The 21,639-nt window shown below is 35.9% G+C and overlaps 1 protein-coding gene across 2 annotated transcripts in view; it reads left to right on the forward strand.

Moving 5' to 3' along the window:
- The window catches only part of LOC5563680, a 248,591-nt gene that overhangs the window by 15,271 nt on the left and 211,681 nt on the right, over positions 1–21,639 (forward strand). For both annotated transcript variants that reach the window (XM_021853633.1, XM_021853634.1), the window contains exon 2: positions 20,795–21,231. In XM_021853633.1, the coding sequence (XP_021709325.1) occupies positions 20,805–21,231 (427 nt within the window). In that variant the 5' untranslated portion in view covers positions 20,795–20,804. The remainder of the gene's footprint in view (positions 1–20,794; positions 21,232–21,639) is intronic.

Raw genomic sequence — 21,639 nt, forward strand, 5'->3', positions numbered from 1 at the left:
ACGAGGAACATTTAGTACTATTTCATTCGGGAAGCATGTTGTATTCTTGTATTCAATTGATCTCCTGTGAGCTTAATGACAGTGATTCAATCCTGAGCTTTAATCCCGGCACAAATCCCGTACGCTTAGGTTGCACAAAAATCAGCCTATCTCTTTTACTCTTCCATGAAATTAGTAAACAACAAGGTCAGTAAACGTCAAAATCCCATATAAAATTAAAACAATGCAGAGCCCAATTGAGATGAATTCAAAGCATGCTTGTTCAAATCTTGGAGCAGAAGGATGATCTTTGAAGACTGATTTTTTTCGCTATCTGTTTGTTGATGAAGTTACATTTCTTGAAGCTCCTCTAATCAGTTTTGCACAAATCGCCTTATATCTGAGCGACTTTGCTGTACGTAATTTGTACAAGGTCATAAAGTACATAAAATAAAAATAAATAAGTACAGTCAACGCTCCCTTACTCGATATTGAAGGGACCATCGAGTTAGGGAGGTATCGAGTTACAAAACATAAAACCAGTGTAACTGCGATCCAAAGGACCATCGAGGTAGCCATGAAAAACAAATTTTACTATGGTTCTCTAACTCTATATCGATATACGGAATACAGGTATGTTCCGTTTTTATCAACACGATCGGCAATTTTCAGTTGACAAAAACGGAACCGTGATAAAAACGGAATAATTTTCTTAGACAAAATATTTTACAAATTTGAAAATAAAATTGCAGTTTGGTCAGGATAGTACACATTTTCATCATATAAATGCACAGTATTGATGTTTAGGAGCTGTAAGGAACATTTAGATTTAGATTATTCATTCTTATAGGTTCGTAATGAAAGTTGATTGCCGACTCCTATCAATCAATATGATTTTGAAATAAATCATTGATAGTTTAAGTTTTCTTGGTTAGGATTTCAATAAAAGTAATATGTAATATTAAAACGATAATCCCATAAGTGTCCTTTGCATCATGAGGTGCGTAATATTTGTAAAAATTACTACAAGTAAATGGGTCGAGCTGATCATCGTTTTTTTTCAAGATATATTAAACAAGAAATAAATACTTTTTCTACTATTCATCCTTATCCTTCTGCTTCATCTTCTTTTTTATGGAATTACATCCCAACTTAGGAAGAGCCTTCTTCTCAGCTTAGTGTTCTTATGAACACTTACGCAGTTATCAACTGAGAGCTTTTTTGCCAAGATACATTTTTTGTATTTTTGATCACACCCAATTGGCGATTAAATGTGGAGTTATGTTGCGAAAATTTTGCAAACTGAACTAAATATTTACGGTTTCCTGTGCTTTGAATTGCCAAAATCTTATCAGTAAAATGATTGCCATGCAATCTCCCATACATAACGACAGATTAGTTTGCAGTTGTTTTTCCAGAACAAACACCATTCCATTGGATTTATATAGAAGTTTATCAAAAACACAAAAGCAGAACACTAGGAGAAAATTCCAGTGTTCCATCCCTGGATAAACGGACAACTTTGTGTGTGTGTGTGTGTGTGTGTGTATTCCATCTAACACCCACTGTCCGGCAGTGATATTATGGAAAAAACCTATCTGCAATGCTACTTTGCTTTGGCAGATAGCTTTAGTCCAGGAGTTAGAAGGTTATAGCTCTATTGCAGATCCAGTGACCTATTTCAGAATAGCTGGAGAGACATTTCCATTCAGAAGTGACTTTCACTTACAATAAGCCCCGCATGTATGCATTACCGTTATCAAATGGATAATGATATTACAAACACACTTCCAAATTCTAAAATATGCTTTTTAGAATTGGCTCGTATTTAGTATATCAAAGCAGCAATCATAATCAGAACATTCTCACGGAATTCATCCAAGTCAGCCGTGGCACCGTCATCACCATGGCATCCTCGTTCTAAACGCCTCACTGCTCTTTTTTCATCTATGGCATGCAAGTATTCAGCTAACGGAAAACAACACGGTTCATTTTCTCAACATTGTGATGATAAGCATACGCAAATATCATTTCACAAAACAAAGTTTTCTTCAATATATGTCGGGTGGCATAGTACCACCAGACAATTATATCTTATAATCACTGGCTGAAATGAAAATATCGCTGAGTCGTAAAACCCGTGACAACCATCCCTGGATCAATGGACAACTATGGAGCGAAAATAACCTTTCTTAGCTAAATCACTCCCAACGATTATATTCCAATCGTATCACTCGCTTGTAGTGAATTCGAGACCACTACCTTCCCACCCACCAAAATCCTTGATATCTATGAGAGCGTCGGTCAGTCGCTGGCCTCTTGCTAAATAGATATCATACCATCGTTATACTTTCCTATTCCTGTAACGGAGAATATGGGCGTGGCCGGCAATGGAAGCTTTAATGTCTTTTCAAGTCTGAACTCCGATCGGATGGATATTCATTCCCAAATAGTGGGCTTCGTAGCCGTGCGGTTAGTGTCACCGAGGCATTTAGCCGCATCGTGCTAAGGAGTGTGGGTTCGATTCCCGCCTCAGGCCGAAAAACTTTTCGAGAGGAATGTTTTCCGACTGTGCCACTGGGCGTTGCATGCTAGTCCGTTGTCTAGTGTGGTGCTTCCTTCAAAGGGCAACTAGCCCACTGGAAGCATTAACGTGTAGTGTCTTTTTTTTAAATAGTCCTCCATAAGCAATTAGAATAACATTGAAAAAGCAAAAAAAAGACAGCTCTCGGTATGCAATCTACGAATTACTCCGTTACTACGCAAGAAGTTTATCAAAAAATACAAAAGTGTATAAACTCTAGAACAAGCATCATCAAATTAGAATGTTTTGGTAAGGAACTCTTTTGTAAAGTTTTATATCGTCTTTGAAATTTGTACTGGGATTCGATGATTGTGGCTGATTTGTAATTGTGTGGCTGATTGTGGAATTAAAGAAAATCACTCGGTTTTGAACTGACATAGCTGAAAAAGTATCAGCATTCTTTCTGCATGTAAGTGCAAGTAGCTATACTTCCTGAATCAATGTTACTTAAGATGGCTTGAAATTGTAAGCTGCAAAATCAACATGGCTGCCAAAACGAGTTACGGGCTACTTAGCCGTAAGACTCCTAATAAACCTTTCAGTCTCCATGTTGGGAAGTGGTTCATGTCTGCTCAAAGATCAAGATACCAGTAAATTTTGGACGGCAACGTGCGTGACGTGGGAACGTCCAATATCAACAATTTCTGAAATTGTCAGCTATTTCAGACCTTTACCCTCTTCCTCGATGCAAACTTGTTCTATGGAGATTTCTAAATTCTCTATAGATTGCTTAGTTTTGCTGAAACTCCTCCCCTACCCCTTGAAACATTATCTTATCAATGGCTGTTTGACACTATTTGTCCAATTCTATCGAGTTTAGGAGATAGAAGAAAGTGTCCGAAATAGGGCACTTGCAGCCTTTGGTTAGTGTGCCCAACGTACCCCTTTGATTTTGCCGGGAAACGTTTTGTAACGTGTTTTCCGTTTCAAACCGTTACTCAGCAAAATCAAAGGGGGCTTCATTACTATCAAATTTACATAGAAAATTCTCTGATGCCATGTTATATAAGAAAAACAGGGAGGTTGTACTCTGTTTCTCTCTTAAGTACGTATTCTACTAATCACCAATTCTAGTTGTTGCTAGGACGTGGCCAGATCAACTCTCGATTGTTAAAGGATGGATCAATCAACGGACCATACTAAGTTTGAAAACTATAATTGATTAGTGGATAAGAAGGAGTCAAACCTTATTGAATCGTATATGGCTTGACACCTACCATGTATCGTAGGTGCTCAACATCAACATAATGTCGAAAATTTAACTCTTAGGCTATTGATTGGAGCGTTTAAATTGCTCAAAAATAAGTATTTAGTTAATATTCTAAACATTTTGAAAATAAAAAAAAATATTTTTGTGTGTTGATAAAAACGGAATAATTTGTTGACGAAATCGGAACGTGACAAAATCGGAACGTGATAAAAACAGAACATACCTGTATCGAGTTAGGGAGAGTAAACTGTATATGAAATTTGAGTAGAAACTAAACATTCAATTTCAGCTGTCGTCGATTTATAAAAGGGTCACATTCAAGTCTTTATATATAAGTGACAACATGTAAAAATCTAAAACTTTTGTTGCCCATTTTAAGGAATAAATATTTGACATAAGTGAATCTGAAATGAATTATTTTCATTCATATCAAAAACATCTGAAAAGCAATGATTTCGTGAAATTATCTTATGTGGAGAGAAAAACTACTGATTTTTCAGAATTTGATCATTTTGTCAAATGTCAAAGCCTGATAAAATTTTTAACAAAAATTATTGTGGAAGATCTTGGAAATAATGTACTTGAACTCACCACATCGAAGCATTTTGATAGAAACATTCATTAGAAGTCAAGTTCCCACAAAGCACTAAAGTAGGGTCTGTGATGGCTAGATAAAAATTGATTTTCTAAAATAAAAAAAGTTCTATGTAAAAAGTTATCATAGGCAGCACTTTAAATGCCCTAAGAAGAAGCACAAAACTATAAAAATAATTAATTCATGAAAAAACACTGTGATCTCTGTTATCAAAGTCGTGCTCACGCTTTCTGGGACACCCTATATTAAAACATGAGTGTTGCGATGGTAGAAATAACTGGAAGTAGATAAAGAAAATTCTTATTTTATGCAAACAGCACATTTTGTTTGTCTTCAAATGTTGATATTGACACAAATTAATCTGAATTGTTTCTATTTCAATTTGATTATTTTTTAAAGAAAAGTAACTGATAAAAAACTTAACTAGAGCAAAATAGGAGTTCGATTACACGTGTTTCATGCACTTTATGTAGAATGCCCCATATACCGTAGAGCAACTATTCATAGTTTGAAGGTCCCTTTGTGACCCGTCTACTACCACACCGAACGACAGGGTCACACATGAAAAATGACTTTCGAGAATTATTGGCTCGATAAACCGCTTTCATCAACACTTTCTCTTTGGTTTCACTTGGTTGCCTCTGGGTGACGCTTTCCCCGCAAAAAGCCATTTCTTTTTCTGTGCGTTCTGATTGTACGGATGATTGACCACTATCGCATTTGCTTCCAGCTGTCCAACCCCCTCCGAAGTCGCCTGAGCCAAAGAAAGAAATAAATCATAACCGGACGCTTGAGATTATTGGATCAGAACGAAAACGAAGAAATTAAATCCTCTCATGGGACCGGACGCATAGAGTCACAAACGGGCCACTTCGTTGTGGTTCACTTCTTCGCACTACGGGCCAGAAACCGAAGTTTTGCGTCAAAATTTCAAGCCAAACATTTGACCTATACGCGTAACAATCTGTCCAAATTACTTTGATTACCCTACTCATAATGTATCAAATTGACTACTTATAAAAAGTACGGAATACTTTAACTAAAAAAATAGTAGAAATTATGGGTACATGGTACAATCAATAGTAAATCAAAATATTAAGTTATCTATTTTTTAGACATGTAAAATATACCAAATTCGATGCAGATGCAGATTCAACGTATCAAACACCACAATAATTATTCGCGCCATTTTCACTACACACCAAGTTTTTTTAATATGTTGAAAATAAGACTTATCCGTTGGAACAAAGTTCAACTCCATAAAATGAAATTCTGTAAAAATTGTAATAAATCGTCAATGTACAATCACATATCTCAATGCTTATAAATTAATATATGTAATCGATCTTACAAAAAAATGTACATTTGTCGCGAACTTTTCATTTATGGTCCTTAGTGCCCCGCAGAGCCCGTAGAGAAGGTTAAATTGATTCGAATGTGCCCTGAATGGAGGCGCTAGCTGTTCGCACGCAATCCGAGAGCTTTCACACCTTTCCCCATCTAGAACCTACATATTCTGGTTTCTGTGGTGAAGCGACGGGGCGGGGGACGAAGTGAAGCTTTTGCGATTATTACGATCCCAACCACCACCGGCACCGCAAGTGAGAGTACCCACTAATGGTGTTTCCTAGCTCTGGCAGCCTATTTCGTGAACTGGAACGATTCCCGTGTGCCAGACATCCGGAAGGGATATTTTTGTTGCTATTAAATCATATTTTCCGGAAAATTACTATAATTTTCCCCGCATCCAGGACTGACAGCTGGACAACCGTAGGCAGTGCAGTATGTGGTGTTTAAGACTCGAATGATGGCTTTGGACTGGTGGTGGAAGCGCCGGTGATGAATAATGACCATTAATGGAGGACAGTGTGTTGCGGAAGCGAAAAATAATTTCTTAATATGAGTGACGGTGTAATCGGGGAATCGTTTGACGAATAAATTGTTTCTGAAGGTTGGGAAATGTAGAAAACGGTGGACTAATGATTGTATTCTGGCACTTCAACTGAATTTAATTCTAGACAGAATAATAGTATCTGAAAAGATCAATATCTATACAGCGACGATAATAAAGCTTCGAGCTGTGGAATACCTATAAATAAATGAAAACCCGAATTTAGAACTATACCATTAATTTCCACTAGAGTTTGTATCCTTTGACAGATACGCATGTTTCGTCCTCAACTGTGTAACATTTTTCGTGTATTCTTTAGTTATTACAGCAATGGCCTCATGTAAGGACGCTAAGATTTAAAGGGGTAAAGTTACTCCATACGATGAAAAAGTGTGAAAATGAAATGATAAAATCATTTTCAGAATTCACGTCACGAATTTGGTTGGTTAGCCATGAAAAAGATACGCCTGTTCTGATATTGCTTTCGTAGTCGAAAGCGGTATATCGACGCCAAAGGCAATCAACCTTACCACGACCTTGCAATGTTTGGGAGAGAGCCAAATTATTATGTTTCTAGTAGACATAGTTATTTTAGCGTATAATTAATCAATCAAAATTTGACACGCAATCGTTATTTATTTTTCTTTTTCAATTGCGGCAACCAACATTGATATAGAGCTGTATGAAATATGTAATATCTCCGCAAGAAGCACATTTTTCTTAGGCTATTTGTTTTTTTCGAACGATCCTGTCAAACATCGATCGCAACAATATACCGAGGAGTTTATCATTTCTAATTTCGTTCGTTTCGTTTCGTCACCATGAACAAAGTTTTGGCGGAATTATCCGGTTACGAACGAAACAGAACGGATATAAGTACAGTCAACTCTCCATAACTCGATATTGGAGGGACCATCGAAAAAGGAACACCAAACCAGTGCAAATGTGATTCAAGGAATCATCGAGGTAGCCAGCAGAACCCACTTTTACTATGGTTCTCGAACTCGATATCGAGATGCGGAATATCGAGTAAGGGAGAGATGACTGTATATATAATTCTACGAATTTATGCATCGCATTTAAGGACCATGAGGACTTAAATTTATGGAAACTATGTTCAAGATCCACATTTAAAATACTCCACACAAAGCTTCTGCAGTTTGATCCCGTCAATAAGTTCGATAAATTAGCTGAATTAGATAGTTTCTGACCGTACAATAGTTTAAAATATATGTCACAAAAGTTCTGAATAACTTACGCATCAAAAAGACCAAGTAAAGGTTTTTTCAACAGTTCATAGCTTTGTGTCACATAAAATGTATAGCAGTTTTTAGCGTGACAAAGTAATGGCCGCACACTGCTAGGCATACTCGGATCATTTTGAAGGAATTTTTAGCTTGACAGCAGCCCGGCTGCTTGTTGATATTCCACTTCGCACCCCCAGGATCAACCATACCCTAACAATGCTTGTACCATAAGTATGATATAAAACATCCTAATGATATTTAAAAACCAGTTATCTAAATAAATAAATGGAATGGTGTTTGTATGTCACGAAATTAATTGAGAACAAGCCAACGGATTTACCTGATTCTTTCAAAGTAAGGTTCTTGAAGTGTTCCGACGTGTTATAGAGTTCAAGATCATTTTGGATCGAGCGGAGCTCTTCCCGTTTTGGAAGTTTGTCATATCATCAACACGGACAAAACGGTTAACAATCGAAGTGACTGTGATAGTTTAAGTACGACAATTGCCGGAATTTTACACACACTCAAAGTAAAAATTAAAAAAAAAAAACCATGTAGATAGACAGATAATTAGTAATCAGACAAATACTGACTTAAATGATAATGACACCCAATAGACTATTTTAACCCACTTGCCTTGCATACAATATTAGACATCCATCTTAACTTTTATCAAATAATCAATACAAAATGACGGTTGTAAAATAATGAAACAGTCAAAAGCAAACTTTTGTAGTGAACCGTTGTTCAAGTTTTCTGTTTGTAAACTAGTTAAATAGTTAGTTAATGTCCTCAGAGTTTATCTTTATCTTTATCTTTATTGGAGCAGGGAAAAGCCCGTTTGAGTAGAGCTTTTTTAAAAGCTCTTTCTCAAATGGGCATAAAACCTCCTCTTCTTTTCATATCAACAGAATACAAATTCCCAATGATACAATTCTTAACGCTAAAGTACACTATACAACAATACAGATCTTAAAGCTAATCGTTTACATCTACTAACTTAATCATAATGTTACAACAAAATTTTACGGAACTGGTTTTTGTTGGAGACACGGGACAAATGAAAATCGAACGCATGAAAACATTGATTAAAAATGCGACACATACCACTTATAGGCTCATTATAGCCATAGTTTGTACGAAATATTGGAAGACGGAAGAACTGATGAGAACGAAGATCACGACGACGAGTATCAACATTTAACATTTCTAAAATAGTTGGACAATCTATATGAGATTGAAGAACATCGGAAATAAACGAAGCCTTGCAAACTTTACGACGATGTTCTAAAAGATCGAGATCGATCAATTTACAACGATCCACATAACTGGGCAAGTTATGCGGATCGGTCCAAGGAAGACGACGAAGAGCATAACGAACAAATTTATGCTGAACTGCTTCGATTAGTTGAATGCCAGAATCGTAGTATGGAGCCCACACTACAACACCGTACTCCAGAACAGAGCGGACAAGAGAACAGTAGAGAGTTTTCATGCAGTATATGTCATCGAAGTGCTTGGCGGATCGAAAGATCAAACCCAAGCATTTTAGCGCTTTTGATGTAATATACGCTACATGATCTTTGAAGCAAAGCTTGGAATCTAGCAGAACCCCTAAGTCTTTGATAGTAGATTCTCGTTTAATAGGTATTCCATTAATGGAATATTCGTAGCTTATGATTGAGTGTTTTCGAGTGAAGGTAATCACTGAACATTTGTCTGCATTCAGACTCATGTTGTTTGTTTTACACCAGTTCGTAAACGTATCAAGTTCTAACTGAAGAAACCTGGCATCTTCATTGCATGTTATGACATAATAAAGCTTATAATCATCGGCGTAAGAAAGTTTGAAACATTTGAGGACAAGGTTAATATCATTTAAGTAGAGTAGGAACAAAAACGGGCCAATATGACTTCCTTGAGGAACTCCCGATGGTACAGCAAAGTGTTCAGAAATTATATTTCCTATTTTAACTGACATCGTCCGTCCTACTAAGTAGGATCTCATCCAACTTAAAAGAGGTTCGGCTAATCCTAGGCGCTCGAGTTTTGCTAACAAGACATCGTGATTTATCTTGTCAAAGGCTGCCGAAAAGTCAGTATAAATGGCATCAACTTGTTTACGAGCTTCGATGGTTTTGATAATGAAGGATGTGTAGCTGACTAAATTAGTGGTAGTGGATCGTTTTGGCATAAAGCCATGCTGGGTTTCAGATACATAATTCAGGCAGTGATGTTTGAGAAAATCCAGTACAATCAACTCAAACAGTTTGGACGTTGCACACAAGGAAGCAATTCCTCTGTAATTCGAAACTTCCCCTTTAGCGCCTTTTTTGAAGACTGGGAAAATATACGAATTTTTCCATGCACTCGGAAAACAGCCAGAAGAGAGCGAACGGTTAAATATAGTTGACAATGGCTTCGAAAGGGATGAGCTGCAACTTTTAAGAACAACAGCTGGAATTCCATCAGGACCAGGGTTTGTTGAGCACTTCAACCTGTCACAAGCTAACTCAACTGTGAGCGACGAAATCCTTGGGTGAGGGCCAATAGCGGAACGTTGAGGTACCATAGCTGCGGCTTCTTGAACATGATGGGGTGTCAATGTTGTAGAAGTGAAAACTGCTGAGAAATGTTGTCTGAATAAAGCAGTAATCGAAGAGAGACTTGAAGCCTTCTTTTCTCGAAGCGTCATAGTTGACGGTAATCCTGACTCCTTTTTTTGATCATCGATATACGACCAAAACTTCTTAGGGTTCAATTTGAGGTTGCGCTGGGTGCGGCGGATGTAACTGTGATACAGTCTATCATTCAGACGTTTGTATTCACTATTGCAGGTCAGATATTGTGTTTTGGTAAGAGCATTACGTTTTTTTGAGAATTTTTTCAGAGCTGACTTTTTAGTTGTTTTTAATCTTTTAAGAGCTTTGGTGGACCAAGGCGGGAAAGAAGGATCTTTATGAGAAGTTTTAGGCGTGAACAAACCTATCGCGTGAGTTACAGCGAAACTTACTACTTCGACGGTTGTATCCACGCTTAGACCTCGTAGCATGTCATCCCAATCAATTGAACTCAAAAACTGATTCATTTTGATAAAATCAGTTTTTCTGAAATTGTAGTGGATACCGCTAGAAATGGGTATCTAGAGTTGTAAAATTGTAATTGTAAAACAAGCCTGTTTGTTGAATAATTTTTAGGAAATTGATAAACACAAAAAACTTGACCCCAATCCATGAAAAACAACCACCAGACAAAAAACAAAATGGTCTGTAAGCGGCAGTGCTTTTTCGTTCAAATTATATATGTAAAGATGTCCAAGTTGTCCCCTAGAACTCCTGAAAAAGATTGAAAATGCATTCAAAACGTTGGGCGTAGAAAAAATATTTTAAGGTACCGCGGGGCAAGTGGGACATAAAAAAACGATAGTTCAAACAAATTTTTCAGAATAATTTTCAAATGTCAATATTTTACAAATCCAACAACACGATTACATTTCGGGAACATATTTGCTGGTTTGTGCATGAATTTGATCGAATAATTTCGAAATTGTGAAAACCTTAGAAGAAAGATGTACAATAAGTTATTAGACGCAGTTTCCTCGACAAACGGGGCAAGTGGGACACATCCAGTTTCGTGCGTAAAACCGCATCAGTAAGTCAACCGTTGCAATGATGGAATTGTTAAATCATAGATATTTTATTTTTAGTACATATTTGATGTACATAAGGGATCAACCATAAAATACGTAACGTTTTAGGAAGAAACCCTGCATTTATTAATCTGTCCCATCGCATTTAATTTTAACTGAAAATTTCTCACTAAAAGCGTAAAGCAATAAAAACATGTTCAAAATATATCATTTATAAGTTATCAATCGAAATGCAGCAAGTAAACTTTCTTTAATTGACGAATATTTGAATATGTTCTGTTATTATTTTTATGCATGGCGGAAAACCACTTAATGGGATGGAATTGTTTTCCGCAACTACTAAATTTGGTAGTAATAGCAAATAAAGCTCAATAAAAATATAAAAGTAATCTTTCTCATGATGTATTTTAAATTTTATTTCCATCTTCGCTCAATTTCAAATTCGCATTTCAAAAAAAAAAATAAAAATAAAAAAATTGTCATTTTTTCTCCCTTTTCAGCAATTTTTTAACATAAGATTGATTTTTTTGGATAGAAATCATTCGTTTGAATGTTTTAATGCTACTTTCTAAGAAAATGTTTGAAACGTGTAGGAAAAGTTTTAATTCTGGTGCTTGTTTTGATGTGTCCCACTTACCCCGGGTATTAAGATATTTTGGGGTGAATTAGACTATAGAAATTTTCATATGAAATGAAAACAAAATATATGTTTATCGTAAGCGACTTATAATAATACTTAAAAATGTTAGTTACCGATGGTAATTCGATTTATGACACAATTATTTTTTGCGAGCCAATGCAGAACGTGAAACGTGTCACAATTTATCATGCAAGTTAAAAATGGCGCTGAGCTGACAAGTGTTACAAGGGGCACATGGTAATAAAAATAACAATATATTTTGTACTGAATACATTCCTTATTATTGTATCTTCAACTTTCTAGAAGAATACCCCCTTGAAAAAACTTTCCTAAACGAGCTATGACGGAAGGTCCCACTTACCCCGTATTCTCACTTGCCCCGGGGTACCTTAGTTCTGATTGCCGTTGAGACTGAAAGTTGCCAAAAAATCCCCGGAAGCAGTCGGAAGCATCCAATTCGAGTTCAAGAAAGTCGAAAAGATTCGTGGGAAAAAACGGAAAAACGAAAAAAACCAGAGTAGGAAACTAACACTTTTTAAATAGACCTATGTTTACCATTCTACTTCGGGATAATTACATATTTAGCAACTGATAATTTCGACTTTGTTATCAAAAACGAAATCCCACTGTGTATAGATGTATTAAAAACGAAACATTGATATTTGTTGTTGCTTGTTAAGTTAATCTTTCCCATATATTGCTGTTCGGATAATTTACGGACACCCTGTAAAAATATGCACCAGACAAAAATTTATTTTAAGTAGGATTTTCTTGAAACTTTCAGGGAATTAACTAATACATATGGATTATTTGTCGGCATAATTACTGTATTCAATGTCTTTTCCTTCGCTGAAAGCCTGCACCTTTCCCCTAACACCCCTCATCACATTTTGTGTAATGGTGCAGCCAACCTTTTTGGTCACTTTCATTTCAGCTCGTTTTTAGACACCTTGGACGATTTTCGTATTTTGGCCTTCATTATAGCCCAAAATCTTTCCACCGGACAAATTCCTGGTGAATTTTAAGGGTTAGCGGCTTTTGGTACAAGAACAACGTTATTGTCTCTGTACTAATCCAACGTCGATCGCGCGTAATAGCATGAAGCCAAAATAATGTCTCGCCTCCGTGAGACCACAGTAAGGGCAACAGACGCTTCTGGAGACACTCGGTGCGGTTAATTTCGCTATTGATGGTACCCGTTGTAATGTACGGTTTACTCAATTTACCGCATTGGCATATCGCCTGCCAGAGCAAGTATTTTTCTTCCTTATGTCTTCTGGAACATCAAAACGTGACTTTGCAACGTAGAACTCCAGCCCAGGTATCTGCTTTGCGTCTGCCTTGATGTAGGTTTCGTCATCCATAACCACACATTTCGGTTTCGTTAACCACTCTCGATTTGGCCGTCGTGTTTTATTGATCACGCCGGTTCGGTGCCTTCCGGACCTTGAATACACGAAGCCCAGCTCGTTTGATGGTTTGCTGAACGAACCAGGCGGAACACTTGGCTATCAGAGCCGCGACGCGAATCGAAAGGTTCGGACTACGCTTGAAATAATACAACACCTTCCGAGCCTGCAAGCTGTCTTCGATTTTCTTCCACTTCCAGCCCGCCGCTCGGTCGACTGGGACTCCTTAAAAGATTTTACAACCCGAGAGACAGTTGTATGAGTGATTCCTAGTTGTCTTCCGATGCATCTCATGCTCGCACTGAACCGATTGTAATGAAATTTTGATCATGTAAACAATACATTCTAATCTAGTTATACCCAGATTTTCATCAATTTTTACCCAAAGACAAAAAAGTACAAACGGATAAAAATAGTGCATTTTTTTCGATTACAGGCCTTACTTTATAACATTACACCTGTAAAATCTATACATTGTAATAACATGTCAAATTTCATGACATGAAATATGCCCATTATAATAGGGGTATTCACTAAACAGCATAAAGAGCTGAGTAAGTCATGCTAAATTGATTATCTTAAATGTTTCATGATATAACGTAAATAACCTATGAAACATTTTAGAATAATGGCATTCAACGGTCTTTCAATCCAAGAAAGGTGAGAACTATTTGGAAATATGACAAATGTCAATATTGAAAATCCAAACAAACGTTTTCAATTTTATTTTCGTATTCGTGTTACTGAGAACAAAAGAATCTACAAAAATGGATATAAATATTCGACCACAAATACAAATGCAAACAATCAATTCTAATATGCGATGTACCGTACCTATTCCATCTCCGTTTCTTTTGATTTTTTACGTGGCTAAACCGGATGTTTTAAGCTTATAGTTGGTTAAATTATGTGTCTTAATAAGTACATTAAGTATATTTTTTCTTGATTTACGCATTGGCTAGAGCAAGCTAGCAAATTTGGGATGGAGAGAGGGTGGTGTTTGGCGAAACTGGTTCAATAATTAACGACAAACAATTCTGCAATACTAAATACAGAAGCCTGAAATCGCTATCGAGCTAAACATTTATTAAAATTTATCCATCAAACATAATATTTCACAACACAAATCAAAATCTCAGCAATAGTTGGGTAACTAACGGCATTAATTGAAGGAATGAAATTTATTGATGGTCCGGAACCAGCTTCAGAATCCACGCAAGCCCTAGAAACAAATTAAGGTGTTATTTTATGGACTTATAATTCGACTCATAGTTAGCTTTAGGTTGAATGTTTTCCTTCAATAATATTGTAGGAACGGCTGAATCTTTTCTTTCGATCGCACCTAAAAACTTATAAAAATGATTAATTTAAAGCTTGAGCCATTTTCGACTGTATAAGCTGACACTTTCAGCGGGTGACTAGATTATAAATCTCTCATTTGACGTCCAATAGAATCAGAAGTGGAATATTTCATGTGAAATGTTTCTATGCCAAAATTACGCATATTTTCATTTTACGCAGCTTTAAGTGAATACCCCTAATATTTATAAGAACAGAAACATTTTTTTTATCTATTTATTTCGGTGTCCAATTGATTTTCCGACAAATCACAGTGGAATGACGAAACATTCACGCAAAAAATATTATTCTGCCTTATAATATCCAAATGCTTGAACCTTCTGTTTGATACCACGCACATCTCTATGCATTTTTTTTTCCTAATATATGTCTCTTCTTCTGTTTTTATATGATTTTTCAATTGGTCGCAGCTCTGGGGTGTTTGGAGGATCACCATCTTTTGGTACAATTTTAATGCTGTCTTCTGAATATCATCACTAAACAACTTTTCAATCAATTCTGGGAGCATTTCAAAGCACTGGTTACTGGAGAACAAGGAATTTTTAGCTTTGTTATGTCTAGATACTATCTAAACGGATTCTACACGCTTTTATACAAAATCTTTCAACTCACACATAATAATTTCGACTCTATTTTGCAAACTACGGTCAAATACCAGTTTTTTTTTTCATATTCTTACATACAGGGCCAGATTTACAAATGTGGGGGCCCCAGAGCTACAGTCTTGTAGGGGCCTTTGTCCCAGATTTTTTTTTCAACACTCTACAATGGACTAAAAGATACTTTTCTTTATGTTTTTCAGGTAATGTTACAGATATGGTTCTGATTACCAGAAGTCAATTGAATTTGATTTAAAATTCTAATAAATTTAACTTAGATAACTATTGTTTATTTCACCAAACTGTTTAGCTGTTGAGATTACGGTGAAATTCATCGATTTCCTGTAAAATTAGCTTAATGTGTAGATGCTCGAATTTAACACTTCAGTCGTCGCGTTGTTGTTTTTCGTAGAGCATTGATGAAAAAACCTCGCTATTCGTTCACAACAGCAGCGTGGTGGTTCTGACGGTGGAAACCCGCGCGACGACTGGAAGGTCAATAAGAAATTCCTTCTTTCAAATAAATGTTGCTCAAATTTCAACCTAACGTCATGTTTTACAATGACTCAGCACCTTTTTACAAGTTTAGCTCGTGTGTAATCATTCTAGGCCGTCTAATCATCGACAACACTGTTTCGATAATTTCTTCTCGTAAGTTTCTATTCCAAATTGTGGCTTACTTTATATTTGTTTTCATTTTTAAATTTTTTGATTGTAGAGAATAATTACTCTACAATTCAAAAAATTGTGTCGAAAACCATGGTGACTCAATATTAACGATAATTGATTTTTAAGATATGTGTATATTTTTCTTGGAGCTTTGTTCGGTGTGAGATTTGCAATAATGGGGCAAACAAAGAGCGCACGCAAATACTCTTAGTAAATTATAGATGCCATTATAATTTATGACCCAAATGACGGATTTCACGCCAACTCGACACGCGATTGGCAGCACCCCTTCAGAATTCAATGAAACTTTCTGGATGTCAAAAGTATGTGAAACTAAGATACTTTGCATATTTTATTTTTTTCAAAATCGATCTAGACTAACATTTGGAAAGGGTCAAGGTTTTTTTTACTCTTCTTTATAAACCCGTATAACTCAAAAACGGTAAGACCTACAAAAAAGTGTTGTATGGGGGACTGTCGTGTTATTTCCTGACGTTTTAGAAAAAAAAGGAAAAAATAAAAAACATTTTCTACACTGAAAAAAAAAATGATTCAAAACTTTAAAGTCAATTTAAAAAAACGGCCAGATATTGATCATCCTTAAGCAAAAAGTTTCGTAAAAAAATTTACTAAAAGTCGTCCATACATTGCAAATTGGGCATATTTTAGAGAAAAAAGTTTTTCTAACATCGATTTTTTTAAGTCCAAAATGATTTTTTTATTTTATTTTTATTTCGCTTTAAATAGTCTAGTATGATCATATTTTCAAGTGATAAATGAGTTTTAATCACAAAATAGATCATATTTGTTTTATTGGGAGTAGTTAAAAGAAATTATACAGAGTTTTTTTTTAATTAAATTCAATTGATCTCGCACCAAACCGCCAATGAGAAAATCAACTCCGTCTAACAATCCGATGGGTTTTTATGGTTGGAAAGATATCACGATAATATTTAATTTCTTATTTGGTCAAAGCCAATCTTAACAGGTGTCTGGAAAGGGTCAATATTATGCTTATGAAAAAAATCGTGGTTTGTTTTTATTTTTATTATTGCTATATATCCTAAAACGTAGTATCTGCACATGAATATTTACATTATTTTTAGGCTTTACTGAATAAATTGAATAATTTTGGTTCATCCTCTGAATTGGTATACCGTTTGGCTGCAATTTGTTTATCACTTATAGGCACAAAACAATGATATTTTTGGGTACCAGGGACAGTTTTAACCTTATCAAAAAATTCCACCAATTCCTCTGACATTTTAACATATTGTTCATTAGATATATAACAGAAATTTAATTTGGTGATACATGTATCAGTTTGTTTTACTGCCCAGTTGAATAGTTCTCGCGGAGTTGCGATTGTGTTTCCATAGTATTTGGCAAGACTTGCTCTTTTTGCCATTCGCTTGAGAGTGCCACCAATAGCGTCACAGGGGCCTTTGCCGTGGGATGTGGCAAAAAAGTGCCACTCTGTTTCCAATCCATGTATTTTCTTGAAATTACATAAGCTGACATTTTTTTTTTATTTTTATAATGAGCTGCAGCTTCATCTGACTTCAAAATAACTTTTAATTTGTTTAATAAAATTTATCAATTTTGAAATAAATAGCTGAACTGCTACTGTGTCATGGGTCTGATATTATAATAAAACTAACATTTTCCAATTTATTATCTTTTTGATGGTAAATCTAGAATTGGTGTATCGTTGCTTGGGAATTATTCCAGTGATATCCTTGAGCAACGTAATCATTTTGCAGAAAAGTCGGAAATTACCAGTATTTAACCTTGTTTTAAGGAGTCTTTTTTGTTTCGTAGAAAAGCAGACTGTTATTTGCAAATAAAATCATGAGTTATGAGCTTATCAACTTTTTTAAGGTAGATAACAATACAAACATATTCATTATTTCTTATTCATCTGGCGTTTAACGCAGGTACGTTTAGTAAGTTTTTTTTACAAAACTTTTTCTAGAAGAGAATTTATTGGGGTATGGTTGTTACTTTTCAATGTTTGCAATACTGTTGTGATACCTTTCAAACCATAAAAATCCGTCGGATTGTTAGAAGGAGTTGATTTTCTCATAGGCAGAGGCGAAGTCCATTGATTGCCTACATATAAAAACATAATCACTATATAATTCCGTTTTTTAACTTTTCTCAATAAAAAATTTAATCTATTCTCTGATTCAAACTCATTAATCACTTGAAAACACAATCATATTTGACGGTTTAAAACAAAATCTTTGAAAAAATAAATTTCAGTTTGGGTCTAAAAAAAATTGAAGTTAGAAAAACTTTTTTCCCCAAAATATGCCCAATTTGCAATGTATGGACGACTTTTAGTAAATTTAATAACAAAACATTTTGCTTAAGGATGATCAAAATTTGAAATGGCCGTTTTTTTTAAAATCGACTTTAAAGTTTTGAATAATTTTTTTTCATTGTAGAACATGTGTTTTTATTATTTCAATATTTTTTTCTAAAACTTCAAGAAATTTCACGACAGTCCCCCATACAACACTTTTTTGTAGGTCTTACCGTTTTCGAGTTAAACGGGTTCATAAAAAAAAAGTAAAAAAAAAACGTTGGGACTTAAAAAAATTCGATGTTAGAAAAACTTTTTCCCTCAAATATGCCAAATTTGCAATGTATGGACGACTTTTAGTAAATTTAATTACGAAACTTTTTGCTTAAGGATGATAAAAATCTGAAATGGCAGTTTTTTATTTTAAATCGACTTTAGAGTTTTGAATTTTTTTTTCAGTGTAGAAAAAGTGTTTTTATTTTTTAATTTTTTTCTCTAAAACGTCAGGAAATTTCACGCCAGTCCCCTATACAACACTTTTTTGTAGGTCTTATCGTTTTCGAGTGATACGGGTTTATAAATAATAAAAAAAAACTTTGACCCTTTTCAAATGTTACTCTAGATCGATTTTGAAAAAAAAACAAGGTATGTTAAGTATCTTAGTTTCACATAGTCCTCACACCCAGAAAGTTTCATTGAATTCTGAAGGGGTACTGCCAATCCCTTTGTCGAGTTGGCGTGAAATACGTCAAATTGTTTTTGAGTCTTTTTATTTTTTTTTATTTTACTGAATATAGTGGAGTCAACCAATTCCCATGCATGACCTTTTTAATTTTGTTCCAGCATTTTTCCTTGAGTTTGTTTTGTGTAAATCTTGGTATTGCTTCGAATTTTCTGAATCACCTAGGTCCTAGACCCTTTCATACGCTTGTTTTGTATTCTCTCAAAAACTAAATATGAAGCAGTTAAATCATGACATTACAATAAATCCCGTATTGCATGCCTTCTACTCTTATCCACGGTAAAAAGAACCATAATTTATAAGAGGGTCCATTCATTGTGCTTTTGTGTTTCGAGTGTAACACAATGAAAAAATCAAATTTGCATAAAATCGTAAAACCCATACGATGAAATTTGATGCTCTAACGTTAAAATATACAATGCAAATTTTAGGCGTTTCTACTAAGAGTGTTAAAACATTTCATTATCAAACAGAATCCACATGATTTTGACTGCGGATTCCGACATGGAAATTTGACACTCATCAACTTGAAGTTTAACAAATTTGATTCGTTCCAACAAGTCTGAAGACCATTTTACTGATTTTGTGATGTATGCTAATGTAAGAGGTGTAGGGGCCTTCCTTAGCCGAGTGGTTAGAGTCCGTGGCTACAAAGCAAAGCCATGCTGAAGGTGTCTGGGTTCGATTCCCGGTCGGTCCAAGATCTTTTCGTAATGGAAATTTATTTGACTTCCCTGGGCATAGAGTATAATCGTACTTGCCACACGATATACGAATGCGGAAATGGCAACTTTGGCAAAGAAAGCTCTCAGTTAATAACTGTGGAAGTGCTCACAAGAACACTAAGCTGCTTCTCGGCTCTGTCCCAGTGAGAGCGTTAATGCCAAGAAGAAGAAGCTAATGTAAGAACTAAACGACACATAAAAGAGGCGACGCGTGACAAGACGTAACACTCTTTCTTACAATCGTCAAGAACGTGTTAAAATTTTACGTTTTTACTTTTTGTCGACCGGTTTCAGGCGCGATGTAGCCCATCTACAGAACAATGTCCGGTAAAATTTTAAACTTTTTTGACGATTGTAAGAACGATTGTCTTGTCTCGCGTCGCGCCTTGTATGTGCTATTCTACTGGTTTCGCTCTTCTAGACATAGAAAAAGCATTCAAAGAACGAAGCCTTCGTGTCATCTGTAGTATATTGCAAAAAAGTTTAGATATTATTTCTTCAAACTAGCAAAAAAGCTCTTTATTATGTATAAATCTTCTAGTAGACATGTTACCACGGTGAGAGGGGTTCCAATAAATTGGACCAATAAAGTAAAGTATCTAGGGCTTCTGTTAGACAAAAATTTGACTTTCAAAATTTTGCCTAAAGAACAAAGCTCTGCAGAAGATCCAAAATAATATTTTGAACATGATTCTGAATCTCTTTCCATGGTATACTACTAATAAGATACATAAAATATCAAATGTTGAAACATTGGAACAAATGTTGAGATAAATTAATAATAATTTTAGACAAAAATCGTTGCAACCATTTACTGACATTTTTTTTTCACTAATAGCAGGTGAAATAAACTCACCTATAAAAATTCTGAACTGCTATGGCAAATGAAATGTAATATGTTGCGAAAAAAATGTTAATAAATGCTTTATTTTGTTTTATAACATTAGGATAATAGTATTTTCTAACACAGAATACCTTGATATAGGAAATGAATGTAATGTTTGGAATGATACAAATAAAGAATTAAGAATAAAATATCGGTATTCAGACAGACCGGAAAACATGATTTTTTGATCTTGCAAAAATTAGTCAAAAAATCCACAAATTCTGAACTATTTGATCAAATTTTTCCGAAAGCCATCAAACACCCGTTCTAATTTCCATTCCCATTGTTTCCCCTCTTTCCAGAGACTCTCGGATGGATGAGTGGAAATACCTAATCGCGCTGCTGCTGGTTGCGCTGTCCAGCCTTCGACTCCCGACGGTAGATTCGATCAAAGATGGCAGCGGGGCGGCAAATGGGGCTACGGCAGCAACAGTCCCTGGAAGCGCAACTGCCCGTTCCACCGGAAGTCGATCGGCTCCCCAGGCGATAGCTTCCCTCTCGTCGGCATCGATAGTGGCAGCCCTCGCCGCTCGACAGAACAATGCAGCTGCTGCTGCTGCCGCCGCCTCTGCTGCTGCAGCTGCTTCCGGCACCGTGGGAAATGGTGGGGCAGTGGCTCCCAACCGATGTAATTTGGCCCAGTTTCGGTGCGGCAACGGAACGTGCATTGCTTCGTCCAAATACTGCGACGGAAGCTTCGATTGCCTGGACAAAACCGACGAGCCCAAGTTCTGTACAGGTGAGTGAGTGGATGGGGATGTAGGTTTTTTATATCGGTAAAGCAATTTCATGGTAGAGGATGATCCATTTTTACGATTATGAAGATGGAAATGGAATGGAGTTTCCAATGTTGGTCTAGGGATTACCTCGCCGTCGGAGAATGTAGGAATTTGTCTAAATTTCCGAGAAAATTTGATCGTCCCCAGAGGAGTTATGGTCACATTTATGATGATGTCGAATCGTGCGAGTGGCAGAGTTCCATCCCACATCGTTGCCAAGGGAAGGACAGGTGCACAGTGGGCAAAAGCGGACCTAGAAATTGGACAAACTGGGACAAAATCCAGCACTGCACGAGGTCTGCACAACGGATAGGTGACAAAAAGTCGAATCCCAAAACGCCAAATTTAAAAACGTCAAAAAGGGAGAA

This window comes from Aedes aegypti, chromosome 3 (assembly GCF_002204515.2).
Source record: "Aedes aegypti strain LVP_AGWG chromosome 3, AaegL5.0 Primary Assembly, whole genome shotgun sequence".
NCBI classification, from domain to species: Eukaryota; Metazoa; Arthropoda; class Insecta; order Diptera; family Culicidae; genus Aedes; species Aedes aegypti.